The 14,556-nt window shown below is 43.9% G+C and overlaps 1 protein-coding gene across 3 annotated transcripts in view; it reads left to right on the forward strand.

Moving 5' to 3' along the window:
• Positions 1 to 12,494: 12,494 nt before the first annotated feature.
• The window catches only part of RAB12 (RAB12, member RAS oncogene family), a 28,023-nt gene continuing 25,961 nt past the window's right edge, over positions 12,495 to 14,556 (forward strand). For 2 of the 3 annotated variants that reach the window (XR_002829415.1, XM_023754239.1), the window contains exon 1: positions 12,736 to 12,996. Coding sequence is in view for 2 of the 3 variants with exons in the window: in XM_023754239.1 (XP_023610007.1) it covers positions 12,774 to 12,996 (223 nt within the window). In the remaining variant the exon portion in view is untranslated. Of the gene's footprint in view, positions 12,997 to 14,556 lie in introns of all 3 variants that reach the window. The other variant, XM_006089273.3, reaches the window with a different exon arrangement.

A 14,556-nucleotide genomic window follows, 5' to 3' on the forward strand; every position in this document is an offset into this window, starting at 1 on the left:
AGGGTTGGATTCTGTCACACCTAACAACCCTGAAAGGAAAAGTACTCAGGCTTGCTGAGTCCACCTGGGCACAGGTTAGAGGAGGTGACAGGCGACGGTGATGTCTGTCCTGACACAGACGGAAGAATACAGCACCAGCCCTCAGGCTGCCAGGATGGAGAGGTGTTTGACAGGCCCCACATTACTGATAGAGAAACCCATTTTCTCTCATCAAACTTCCTAAATCTGTTGTCAGAACAGAAATTGAAGAAGTCACCAGGAGATAAAGATGAAGGTTAGCCCGCTTCCTCAAAAAGGCTGGTGGCTCCCTGTGGTGAGGGACCCCGTCTGGAGTGGCCAGTGGATTGCAGGGGACTTTCTGTGTTTCCTGCCCAGGGACAGGAGGAAGGAGAATTGGAAGAGAAGGCAGATCTGGTTTGTGACACTGTTTTTCAACAGGGGGAAAAATAGAGGCTCAGTCACCAGGCAAAAACTAAGATAGACGTCTTGAGCTGGGCTGAGGTTGGAGTGAACGGTTGTAGAGAGGAATGGGAGGAGGGAGGAGGAAGGAGAAGTTAAAGCAGATGAGAGATATTTTTTTAAAATTGGCTGTGTGTGTGTGTGTGTGTGTGTGTGTGTGGTGTGTGGTGTGCGTGTGCGTGTGTGACTGCGCAGAAGCCTTAGTTCCCTCATTAGCAAACCTTTATTCCAGAGAAAATGGCTAGTCCCAGTGGGGAACAGTGCCTTAGACTTGGAAATGGAATTGAGGCAGCAGTACCAGCAGCGTGTGCTGTCTGGGGAAGCAGTGGCTCGGGCCCCTGCCCTTCCTGCACGCAACCTGCTTGGGCAGCACATGTGAGACACTCCCTGAAGGACGGCATCGCCTGGAGAGCAGTCACTTCACTCCATGAACACGAGCAAATGTGCTCGATATTGAAATACAGGATCGCTGAGTTTAACCTTCAAGTTTGAATGTCTCCTTTCGAGGAAGAACAGAAAAACCTGATTTTTTTTAGCAGCATAACCATCAATGAGTAAATCCAGAATATTTGAAACAACAATAAAACGGTAATCTCAATTGAGGTACAAATCTTCCAAAGTTGTACAATCCTTTATGCAAGTGAGCAAGTACACAGAGCGATACATTATTCATGGCTCCATCTTTGTTCTTTGAGTCCTTTTATGTCTCCGAATTCTGAAAGACTGAGTGTAGAAATAAGCAATTTGGAAGCACTCCTTTTTAAACTCCAAGTGCTACATAAATTAAAGGTATTATCACTTCCAGTTTTAACTCCAAAGCAGAATGTGATGTAAAACCCTAAGATGTGTCTAGAGCTTAAGAATAGATGTACTGAAGAAAGTGTGGTTCCATTTTTAAATTTTCTAACAAAAAACAGCACTGAGGGATGAATCAAGACTTATTTAAATATTATTTTTTATTTAAAGTTTGTATTGTTGACACTATTGCACATGTCCCCCATATTCCCTTCTTTTGCCCTCCTCCATCCAGCCCCCTCCCTGGGCCATCCCCACACTATTACCTGTGTCCATGGGCTATTCATATATGTTCTTTAGCTGATCCCTTTATCTTCTTTTATCCAGTCTTCTACATCCTCCTCCCCTCTGACATTTGTCAGTCTGTTCCATATATCCATGCCCCTGGTTTTTTTTTCATTAGTTTATTTTGTTCATTAGATTCCACACATAAGTGAGATCATATGCTATTTGTCTTTCTCAGACTGGTTTATTTCACTTAGCATAATAATATACAAGTCCATCCCCGCTGTTGCAAAGAGTAAGACTTCCTTCTTTTTTACAGTTGTGTAGTATTCCACTGTGTAAATGCACCACAGCTTTTTTATCCACTCATCTACCAATGGGCACTTGGGCTGTTTCCAGATCTTGGCTATTATAAATAACACTGCTGTGAACATAAGGGTGCACATATTCTTTCTGATTGGTATTTTGGGATTCTTAGGATATATTCCCAGAAGTAGGTTCACTGGGTCAAAAGGCAGTTCCATTTTTAATTTTTTGAGGAAACTCCATACTGCACCAGTCTCCATTCCCACCAGAAGTATACTATGGTTCCCTTTTCTCCACATCCTCTCCAGCACTGATTGTTTATTGATTTATTGATGGTAGCCATTCTGACAGGTGTGAGGTGAAATCTCATTGTAGTTTGAATTTGCATCTCTCTGTTTAGTGACCGTAAGCATTTTTTTCATATGTCTATTGGCCATTTGTATGTATGTCCTCTTTGGAGAAGTGTCTGTTCAGGCCCTTTGGCCTTTTTTTTTTTATTGGATTGCTTATCTTCCTGGTGTTGAGTTGTATTAGTTCTTTATATATTTTGGAGATTAACCACTTGTCAGATGAATCTTTAGCGAATACGTTCTCCAATATGATAGGTTTCCTTTTCATTTTGTTGATGGTTTATTTTGCTGTGCAGAAGCTTTTTAGTTTGATGTAGTCCCATTTGTTTCTTTTTCCTTTGTTTCCCTTGCCCAAGGAGATGTACCAGCAAACATATTGCTATGAGAAATGTCTGCGATTACACTGCCTATGTTCTCTTCTAGGATTTTTATGGTTTTGTGACTCACATTTAAGTCCTTTTATCCATGTTGAGTTTATTCTTGTGTATTATATAAGTTGGTGGTCTAGTTTCATTTTTTTGCCTGTACCTGTCCAATTTTCCCAACACTTTTTATTGAAAAAAATGTTTTTACTCCATTGTATACTGTTGCCTTTTTTGTCAAATATTAATTGACCATAAAGGCATGAGTTGGTTTTTGGACTCTCTGTCCTGTTCCATTGATATATATATGCTTGTTATTGTGCCAGTACCAGGCTGTTTTGATTACAGTGGTTTTGTAGTATAGTTTGATATCAGATATTGTGATCCCTCCAACTTTGTTCTTCTTTCTCCACATTGCTGAGGCTACTTGGGGTCTTTTTTGGTTCCATGTACAATTTTAGAAGACTTGTTCTAGATATGTGAAATATGCCATTGGTATTTTAATAGAAATTGTGTTGAATCTATAGAATGCTTTGGGTAGTATGAACATTTTAATGATGTTAATTCATTCAGTCCATGAACATGGTATATGCTTCCACTTGTTTGTATCTTCTTCTGTTTCTTTCTTCAATGTCCTATAGTTTTCCAAGTACAGGTCGTTTATCTCCAGTTAAGTTTATTCCTAGGTACCTTATTTTGTTGTTGTTGCAATAGTAAATGGGACTGTTTCCTTCACTTCTCTTTCAGATATTGGTTCATAAAAATGTCACCTATTTCTGGATATTAATTTTGTATCCTGCTACTTTGCTGAATTTATTTATTAAATCTAGTAGTTTTTTGGTGGAGTCTAGGGTTTTCTATGTACAATATCATGTCATCTGCAAATAATAACAGTTTTACTTCCTCCTTTGAAATTTGAATGCCTTTTATTTCTTCTTCTTGTCTGATCTCTGTGGCTAGGACTTCCAGCATTATGTTAAATAAGAGTGGTAAAAGTGAACATCCCTGTCTTGTTCCTGATCTTAAGGAAAATGTTTTTAGTTTTTGCCCATTGAATATGAAATTGGATATAGGTTTTGCATATATGGCCTTTATTATGTTGAGGTATGACCCCTCTATTCCCACCTCACTGAGTTTTTATCCTAAATGGTTGCTGGATTTTATCGAATGCTATTTCTGCATCTATTGATATGATCATATGATTTTTATCCTTCATTTTGTTGATGTGATGTATCACACTTATTGATTTGCTGCTATTATACCAGCCTTGAATCCCTAGAATAAACCCCACTTCGTCATGGTGAATGTATTGCTGGATCCAGTTTGCTAATATTTTGTTGAGGATTTTAGCATCTATGTTCATCAGGGATATTGGTCGATAATTTTTTTTCTTTGTAGGGTCTTTATCTGGTTTTGGAATTAGGATAATCCTGGCCTCGTAAAAAGAGTTTGGAAGTCTTCCCCCTGTTAAATTTTTTGGAATAGTTTAAAAAGAATATGTTTTAGTTTTTCTTTGAATGTTTGGTAAAGTTCACCTGTGAAGTCATCCAGTCCAAAACTTTATTTTGCTGGGAGTTTTTTATTATTATTATTACTACTTCAATTTGATTAGTTGCTATTGGTCTATTCCGTTTTCCTGATGTTTCCTGAGTTTTGGAAGACTGCATGTTTCTAGGAAATTGTCCATTTCATCCAGCTTGTCCATTTTGTTGGCATATACATACAGAGAAAAGCTAGCCCCACTGAATAAATTTAAAAGAACAGTGACAGATACAATAAAATTATTTCATGATGACACCCCATGAATCATGTCTGTTTAATGCACAGGTTACAAGGGTCCAGAAGACAGAAATACTACTTTGAAAAACATGATGTCACCTCTAATACCTCTGTTATTGCCTTTTAATAATAGGTTATTTTTTCAAATAATAAAAGCAGACTTGTATGAGAATTTAGAAATTACATAAAAATATTAAAAGAAAACTTAAAACCACAATCCTAGCACTATTTCCACCTTAAAGTGTGAATAGAAAGTGTTTTTTAATAGTGAAAAACAAAAAAGGTATTCAAATGTCCCAATTATTATTTTTAAATGGTGTGATTATAGGCCTTTCCCCCTCTTTGTGTGTTAGTGGAAGCAGACAGCTGTAATTTTGTCTCCCCAGCTCATGGCCATGCCATTCCAACCGCCTGGCTGCACTTCCCTGGAGTCGGCCGCCCCTGTGCATGGCGCTGGTTATATGAGAATGGCCAGGCTCTTAGATGACGCCACTTTCATTGCCACTCATCAACGGTCTAAAGATGGAGCACGGATCCACGCCAGGTCAATCAGGGACCTTCCCTGGGAACTTGGCAATAGAACAAAGAGATATGTTTATATTCTTTCTTTCTGGGGGCTGCAGAGTACAGCCTTTTCCTCTTCTTGGAACTGGGAAACAGTGATAACGAGAGATAAGCAATGGAACTGACACCAGAGAGAAGCCTCGCTGAAAATTCCAACAACCATGCTGAAGGGAAGACTGCATTTTACTTTCCTCTGTAAAAGATGGTGTTACAAAGTTATTGTCATATAATCAAATGTATGTAGCCAACAAATATAGTAAAAAAAAAAAAAGTTACAGAAGTGATCCAGGCAATTAATTAATATAAATGCAAAATTTTTTTTCAAATGCGTTGGTTTAATTACAGGTAGTACAGAATTAAGGACAGAACAAAACCGAAGAACACAGTTTGGCAGGATTCTGGGCTGGGTTTCTTCTGGCCTTGCAGCGAAGGTCGCAATGGCAGAGTTAGAAGAACTAAAGAGATGAGCCACTGCATGATTATGATTATGATTATGATTATTTACAAAAGTTTATTCTTAAATGTACAACAGCCTCTGAGACAACTCTTCATTCTAGCTGTAGGTGGCCAGTTATGGCAGGGAATCCAGATGTTAAAACAGGAATGGAATTAAGGATCACCATTGCCCAGACACAAGGAACAGCTCACTTTTTGCAAGATTTCTTAATTCCACCTGTGGCCAGGGGCCCTTCCCCGGGGCCTTGGCTTTTAGCTCCTCTAGTTCCTTCTGCTCCTCTTTTTGCTTCTGCTCAAATGCCTTACCTTCCTCGTCCATCTCTTTGGCCTGCATCAGGGCTGCTTCATGCCACCTTCGAGGCCGGACATGGTGCCTGCTGCCCCTTCCCCACACCCTGCCACTAAAAAAAATATCAAGTTTTTAAATTATGTTCAGAGCTTTTATCAGCTTTTTTAAATTTACAAATTTTGTATTTAGGTTACCATTTGAAACAAACACTCACTTTCTACCTACTTTTTGGTGAGAGACAATTCTCCATGGGCCTCTCATACTTCTGCACATCTTATGGACAGGACACTGACTTTTGTTCAGGATCATCTTTTTTTTAATTATATGTACACTAGAGGCCCGGTGCACGAAATTCGTACACTGGGGGTGAGAGGTCCCTCAGCCCGCCTGTGCCCTCTCACCATCCGGGACCCCTTGCTCCTTACCGCCCACCTGCTCGCTGCTCCTTACCACTCGGCTCACTGCTTCTTAGTGCTGCTGCGGAGACAGGAGAGGCTCCCGCTCACCAGCTGTGAGCCCAGCTTCTGGCTGAGCGGTGCTCCTCCTGTGGGAGCGCACTGACCACCAAGGAGCAGCTCCTGCATTGAGCATCTGCCTCCTGGTGGTCGGTGCGTGTCATAGCGACCAGTCATTCTGCTGTTCAGTCAATTTGCATATTAGGGTTTTATTATATAGGATACCAACACTCATGCACATTTTATTTTATTTTTTTAATCCTCACCTGAGGATATTTTTTTCCATTGATTTTTGGAGAGAGTGGAAGGGAGAGGGAGAGACAGAAAGAAACACTAATGTGAGAGCAACACATCAACTGGTTGCCTCCTGCATGCCCCCTACCAGGGCTGGAAGCCTCCAACTGAAGTATGTGTCCTTGACGGGAATCGAACCCAGCACCCTTTAGTGCTCAAGCTGACTCTCTATCCACTGAGCCAAACTGGCCAGGGCCAGGATGATCTTTTCAGGAATGTTTGTATAGTAAACAACTTTGGGAGATGGAGATCCCATCTTCCTTCAGGGCAGAGAGATTTGTCTGTTGACCAGTATAATAAAGACAAGGATTCCCTCCTGCCAAATGTTAGGCAAATTTTCTGGCAGCCCCATTGAAGACTGGGGTTCCCCAAGCTTGAAGTTCCCTAGCTGCGATCCAATTGTGTGTAGCATCCACCTGGGGCAGCCCCACAGCATCTGTGGGACTTGGGGACAAAAGGAACTGAGGTGAACATGAAGCTCATGTTGCCCACTGTGGTGTAATAGAGTAATAAAATAAACTAATAAAATGTGTTTTGTGTTCCACTGTTGGTAGGAATATAAATTGGTTCAGCTTCTGTAGAAAAGAAGTATGGAGGTTCTTCAAAATGTTAAAAATATAACTATATCAAACAGCAATTCCACTTCTGGATAGTTATCCAAAAGAAATTAAATCACTATCATGAACAAATATCTGCACCCTTGTTCATTGCAGCATTACATGGAACAACCTAAGTGCCACCAATTAAGAAAATGTGATACACACACACACACACACACACACACACACACACACACTGGAATACTATTCAGCCTTTTAAAAGAAGGAAATCCTGCCAATTTGCAACAACATGGATGGACCTTGAAGGCATTACTAGCATACTAAGTGAAATAGTCAGAGGTAGACAAGTACTGAATTATCTCACTTATAAAAAGACACAAATTTCCAGTTATAAGGTAAGTCCTGGGGATATAATGTACAGTACAGTTAACAGTACTATGTTGTATATTTGAAAGTTGTTAAGAGAGTAGATCGTAAACGTTCTTTTTACAAGAAAAAAAATCAGAACTATGTGAGACAACTCACGTTAACTAAATTTACTGTGGTAATCATTTTGTAATATATGCATATATCAAATCATTATGCTGTACACCTTGGACTACTAGAGTGTTATATGTCAATTATATCCCAATTAACCTGGGGAAAATGTGTCTTGGCAGGAACAAGATTGAGATCTGCTTGCCTCTGATCCAGCATCCTCTGTCTTCTGCCAGCATCCATGAAACTGGGCCAGGCTAACTTGCTAGCTTGCAAGTTAAATAACATATCAGACCCTTCACAGTTCTCGATAGTTTTGCATTTGTAATTTTGAAATTTCTAGAAGAGGGATATAAAAACTGAAAAAGCTTTAAGCCCCACAAAATCTGGATCCACTCTGAGTTTATAGATGATGCTTTTTTAATATCAGTCTCCATATCCAATAGAACGTTACTTTGATTTCCAATATTTGGCATTTCCAACACCAGAATATGTCGAATTTGGCACTCTTTTCTGGCTACTCCTATCTGTCGTCTTCCCTTCATAGCCAGTATGCAGCGCAGTTCTGAACTGCAGTCCCGTGGAACACTTGTGCGTGTGATCAGTTGCCAGGCACATCACAAGTAATGTGTTTCTGATTAATAAAGTATCAAAGTCCGTAAAATTCATTCCTTAAGGAAAGATTAGGAGAGGGCAGAGAAGGGATAAAAGGTGATGGGAAAAATCAATCAATCAATCAATAAATAATCATGTACTGTCTTTTAAAAAAAGATTAGGGCTGACTCAAGCTCATCTCCATGCTATCACATATTTAAGGATGTATTCCTATATCTGTCAGGAGTCTTTCACTTCAGATATGAAAACGCCCAACTCAAATGCTTACACAACAGGAGAATGTATTCTCCTCATAGGAAGGTGTCCCTCGGTGTGGGCGAGGGGGTGTGGCTGGTTCAGTGGCTTCCTGGCCACATCAAAGGCACAGGTCTTTTAATCTCCTCTTAGATGCAAGATGGCAGCAACTCCTAGAAGCATTATCCCCCTCACACAAAGGGTCAGAGGCAGAAAAGGGACTGTCTCTTCCTCTGGCCTTTTTTGAAGAGCTAAGACCTTCACAGTTCTATCTCCCGAAGATTTCCCTGCATGTCTCATTGACCAGCGTGTAGTTATATGCCACTTCCAAAGCCACCTACTGACAAGGAGACTGGAATCTGAGTGAAGGACATAGACAAACCAAGGTCCCCCACCCCCCACCTCCGCCCTGGTCCTGCTGTTTGGGCGAGCTTTACCTGAAGCACAAGATTCACAGAGCAGTCTGAGTATGTGGACAAAACTCGGAGTTCTGTTAGCAGAGAAGAATAATGCAATCTGTTCCCCACCTCATTGTAATGAATGCTTTTCAACACAGACAGTCCTCTCTCTGCATGGTTCTGATAAGCAGAGATTTCAAATTAACCACAGTGTAGTTAAATAACACCAGCTCCCCAGCAGTTCACATTCCCCTTACCATGGTATATTAACTATGAGTAATTGCATGAAGTACAGACTTCAGTCCACAGATCACTTCATAAATACCAGGTGTGTGTGTATCTTAATCAGTGAGAGCCACGTCTGTGATGAACGTCAAGACCGATGACACCCTGCGCCAGTCAAGAGGGTGTGCTTGTTACATACATAATTGAAGCTTCCTGGGAAGAACAGGATGGACCTCCCAAGCCAGTTCCAAAATGGCTTAAGAGAGGAGGGATGGAGACCAGCTCAGGGGCTCATTGTGCTGAAGGGCGGGGCTAGGGTGAGAGCTGCTGCAGGAGGCTAGAAGGGGCTTGCTTGGTTTGACTCTCCCAAAGTGCCAAAGGTGGGAGCACCCAGGCTTTCTTGTCTGTCAGCTTGCCCAGATGGGGGACACAGAGGATGAGAGAGGCGGGGGCTTAAAAGATGTCAGCGCCTGAACATAAAAAATAAAGTCAGATTATTTATTATAACATCACTTCTTTCAAAGTCTCTGGGTGACTGGTCACTGTGTTATTCAGTTCCCACACAGAGAGCAAAGTGTGTCCTTGTGTCACCTCCACGTCTCCCATTGCTAAACTCACAGGACATTTTACTTTAAAAAAATGAATAGTCAAAAGAGGAAACGGGCCAACAATGGCGAAGTAAAGCAAAGAAACAGACAGTGACGATGCTGGAAGTAAAATTCTAATCTACGTAAATGGAGTCGCAGAAGAAGCAGCTGCTATGGGACTGGTGAGCCTGCTGCCTTGCAAGAGGCTTTGGATGTGCAGACCGAGGAACTCAGTGAAGACCAGCTGATCAACACAAAGCAACAAAGCGGCTGTGATGAAACGAGTGAGGATGCCCAGAGGTAGTGATGCCAGCAAGACATTTAACATTCAATGAACTTGTGGAGATGCTTCATAACATCGAAAGCGCAAAGAATGCATGTTGGAAGCTGATCTAGACTTAGAAAGGAGCGTAACAATCCACAACATAGAAGAGATGTCCACTCCTTACAGTAAGTCATATGGCAAGAAGACAAGCACTGCGTGCTCAAGCTAGTCTTGATGTTTTCTGTTAAGAAATAATACACTTTCATTCTCAATGTTTCTGTATTCTCAGTGTTTTCAGTTCATGTCCTAAATAAATGCTAGTTTAACTATTTTTTTCATTTCTTTATACACTTATAACCCAACAATTACCTTACAGTTCTGTTGCCAATGTTTTGACAAAAAAATTTTAAAGGTCATAGAACAATCATATTTTTCCCATTGATTATGAAGGTCATTTTGCAGTCTTTGAGTTTGATCATTCTTATGGTCCAAGCAAAGCGGAGTGCCTGTACTTTTTAAATATAACATTATATAATATGTGACCCTGTGAGCCATTCCTTTGTAAACCACAATCCTCCCGTTTCCCCGTGACGCCATTATCTCGGGATTTCCTTCCTCACGTCCCTGTAGGAAGCCCCTCTTCCTTTGCCTATCCTGTTAGTATCAGTGATCCCCAGATTCTGTCCTTGACTCTGTTTTTTATTCTACATCCTCTCCCAATTCAGGCCTTTTGTAAACGTTGCAACTGCTCTGTCATAGGTGGTGATGGTGGTGTGAAGGTGATAATGAGGAAAGGGGGCTTGGCAAAATGGTAGGAAGGAATTCGGGGGTGGGGGGGATTAGGATGGCCGAGAGTCACCTGTATTTCACAATCTGGATTTAGGACAGAGCCCGAGAGAAGCCAGCTAACTTTATCAATATGACCATCTGTGAAAGTGCCATTCATTCTTTGACAAATATTTGCTGGATTGTACTGAATACCTGGTATAGTTCTGTATGCTGGAACACTAGGTAGTGACAGATAGTTGGTGTAAAGCAGCACATTCCATTTTGTATTATTATTATTATTGATTTGAAAGAGAGAGGGAGGGAAGGCAGGGAAAGAAACATCAATTTGTTGTTTCACTTATTTATTCATTCATTGGTTGATTCTTGTATATGACCTGGATTGAACCCGCAACCTTGGCATATCAGGATGACAATCTAACCAACCCGGCTAACTTTGATTTTTAACTGTGCCCTCAAGAGGTATTACCCAAACCTCTGCCATTTAACCCGTTGATTCTAGTGAAGGAAACTAGAGAGCTGCTTTATGGGAAAGATATTTTATTCTGGGCAAGAGGGCCTCCAGCCCCACAAGCCATGCCACAGCCATCTGCCTATTAGGACAGGCAGTGCTATAATTCAGAATGGACCTTGTTAAAAATCTTGGCCTTACCTTTGCAGATGTGTCTTGCTTTGTGAAATCATGGTATTCTCCAAAAGTCATGCACAAATCAGTTTCTTTAATCCCTTACATTTGCACAGTGAGTTATGATTTACACCAGACTTTGCATAGATTGATTTTTTTCCTTCCCCCTTAAAATGCTCAATGGCAAGAAAAGCAGAGAAATCCACAGCTTAGAATGGTTCCCTGATTGTAAGCGATGGAGCTGTGTTTAAAATAATGAGATCAATCTTATTTTAAATACCTCAAGAACGACTGAAAAGATTCCTACTGTGATGTTTTTGGAAAGCTAAGAATTATCTTATAAATACAAACTTCCAATTTGCTTTGTGGGCAAGGCTAAATTTTTACAAACCAGATTTGTAGATGAACATCCACTATGCACTACTAAACCCAGTTCTAAATAAAGCTGAAATTTGGGTGGGTTGCGCGATCATTCTCGGCAAACATGCCAGCTCCTATCATATTTAGAACCCTGTGTTCTGAGGTGCTCAAGTTTACGCTGAGGAATTTGCTAAACAAATCTCTGGCAAGGGAGCAGAGCAGTGATTTTCTGTGTCCTTAAGTCCTTTCAAACAGAAACGGCAAAACATACCCAAGTCTATAATTCCTAAGTTTGTGGAGTTTCCATCTTGAAGCTTCTTACTACTGTTTGAGTGCTAGCTAGCTCACTCTTTCCCCAAAAGGAGCATCCCACTTACTTATTTTTAAAGTTAACCGGAATAAAAACTTCCTAATTGATCGAAGCAATTAGGGATAAAAAACAACTGATTTCTTGTGTTTCCTGTGGAAAATGGAAGACACACATGCTGGGAAAAGATGAAGTCTACCTCCCAATCGGGGTGCGCAGGGCTTCTAGCAGCGAGTGGGGTCTGCGCGAGAGCAGGTCTGCACAGGAGGCCCGCGTTGGCCAGCGGTGACGGCGGAGGCTTGGCTCGGGGACTTCCGAGCGTCCTGCAACAACAATGAGTTGCGACAGTGATTTGGGAGAGACATCTAGAGAGTAACAGGTTTGGGGGAGAAATGGCTAACACATGGGCATGGTGTTTTAGGACTGTGCTCAGGGAAAGGAGAAGTGGAAAGGGAAAGGGGGGAAGATGGGAGAGAAGGAGAAGATAAAAACAGACGACAGACAGAAAAGAGAGGGAAGAGAGAGCTGCAAGCTGGACACAGTGGGAGCAGAAAGCAAAGTAGGTGAAGGGCGGACAAGGCGCGCAGGGCGAGCGGTCCTCCCGCCAGCAGGGGGCGCGCGTGCGCTGGGCCTCCCGCCCGCCGCGGGCGCCGCGCCCCCTCCCACCCGGCGGCCCGCGCGTGCGGCTTCCTGCCCCTCCTGGTCCGAGATGCTCCTGCCGCTGCTGCGGAAGAACCGTTTCCCTTCCTCCTCTCACGGGCGGGCGGCGGTAGCGCCGGCGGCAGCGGTTTGGGCGCGGGGGCGGGCAGCCACCCAGCGGCGCAGCTGCCGCGCGAAAGCCCGCGGGCCGCCCGGAGCGCTCGAGCGGGCGGACGTCGAGCCCGGGGTCGACCCCAGGCGCGCGGCGGAGGCCGAGGGGTCGCCGGGGCCCGAGGCGCGCGGCCCGGGGGCGGGCGGCGGCGGCGGCGGGCGGCGGGCCGAGCGGGAGCCGTATGCGTGCATGGATCCGGGCGCCGCGCTGCAGAGGCGGGCAGGGGGCGGCGGCCTGGGCACGGGCTCCCCGGCGCTGTCGGGGGGCCAGGCCCGCCGGAGGAAGCAGCCCCCCAGGCCGGCCGACTTCAAGCTGCAGGTCATCATCATCGGCTCCCGCGGCGTGGGCAAGACCAGCCTGATGGAGCGCTTCACCGACGACACCTTCTGCGAGGCCTGCAAGTCCACCGTGGGTAAGGGCTCCGCGGCCGGGCGGACCGGGGCCGGGGCCGGGCTCTCCTGCCGCCGGCGCTGCCTCCCGTCGGCTCCCAGGGCCCCAGCGGGTGCCCTTCGCAGTGTCGGCCTCGTTTCTCAGCGCGTCTCTGAGCTTTTCCTCTCCCACTGGATGGTCTTGCACTTGGTGGATGGGCCTGTCGGTGAGATCTGGGGGGAGGCGGAGGACCCCCAAAGCCGGACGGAGGGATGCGGTGTAGCTCCGCGCAGACTTGCTCTTGCAGCCTCCTCTCGCGGCGCAGACCCCTCGCGCCCTCCTGAGGTCCGGGTGGGAGCGGGTTACAGAGCGCAGGCGGCTCAGCGCCCCCTCCCGCACCCCCAAGGGCGGTCATGAGGTGGGGTGATGCATCGGTCCCGTCCCGCTCTCGGGCACAGTGCGAGCATCTCCACGGAAACTCTCGACCCGAGGGAGAGGTGGTGCGAGGTGGGCTGCAGGGGGACCGTGGAGTGAAGTTGAAGCTGCGCCCCCGTCCAGAGGCCAGAGTGGTCACTATAGCAAATGCTGGTGCCTTAGCTGTACCGCGCGAGTTTTTCCACCGTGAACCAAGGCTTAGTTTAGAAATTTGAACTCACTTTTACGATATGCAGGAATAATGAAGTTTAAGATTTCCTGTGGAGGATCTGTGGAGACTAGTAAGACTAAAACGACACTAAATGTCTTTAAGTGTAAATGTGGGGCACAGGGACTTGGGCTGAACTAGCTCATGACCTCGAATAACCCAGGGACAGAAGTGGAGGAGATAAGTTATCCAGTACCACCCAGGTGGGTGAAGGGCAACAATGAAGTAAATACAGTGGCACTCCAGGTCAGGAAGCAGAATGCCCTGGGGACCCAAAATTGAAAGTGCAGGGAAATTTTTTTGATGACGTCAGATGTACAGGACTTGGCGTTGAGGTCTTTCACGTGGGTGTGGGTAGCAGTGATTTCTGTGGAAAGCCCCTTCAAAGCTGGAGGAACCACAGAGCGCTGGTTCTTCAAAATAAAGGGTATTCACCTTCGGTGATAGGCGAGGAGTGGTTTCCCCAGGGGATGTCCAAGAAACATTGAGTAGTAGTTAAATTTGAAATTCAGAATTAAAAGTATTCTGTATTCTTGTACATATGTTTAGTATTGTAACCAGTGCCAGTTCCAACGCAATACAATTTGGGATGGGTTTGTTTTACATTACTGTAACAGAAAAGTAATTCCCAAATTTTGTATTGTCGTTTTGTTTGTGAGAATTTGTTTCCCTTCGTGTTTCTTTGGAATAGATCATTTTTTGTGTTCTCTATACCCTGTGTGTTTTTTAAATGTTGGCCTTGGGACCATGCTGTTAAAATTTAGTGGCATCACTATACCTGTTTCATATATTTAATCTTGGATCATCTAAAGTACAGGGACTTATTAAACCATCAAATGAAGGTTTATACTGTTACTGTAGTACCTGACATATGAAATAGAATTAAAAGCAATTCAGAATTACCAATCTTTTATGGCTCCACACCTAAAATATATAAAAATGAGGGATAAGCCCGGCTGG

Source organism: Myotis lucifugus, unplaced genomic scaffold (genome assembly GCF_000147115.1).
Source record: "Myotis lucifugus unplaced genomic scaffold, Myoluc2.0 scaffold_58, whole genome shotgun sequence".
In the NCBI taxonomy this organism is placed as follows: Eukaryota; Metazoa; Chordata; class Mammalia; order Chiroptera; family Vespertilionidae; genus Myotis; species Myotis lucifugus.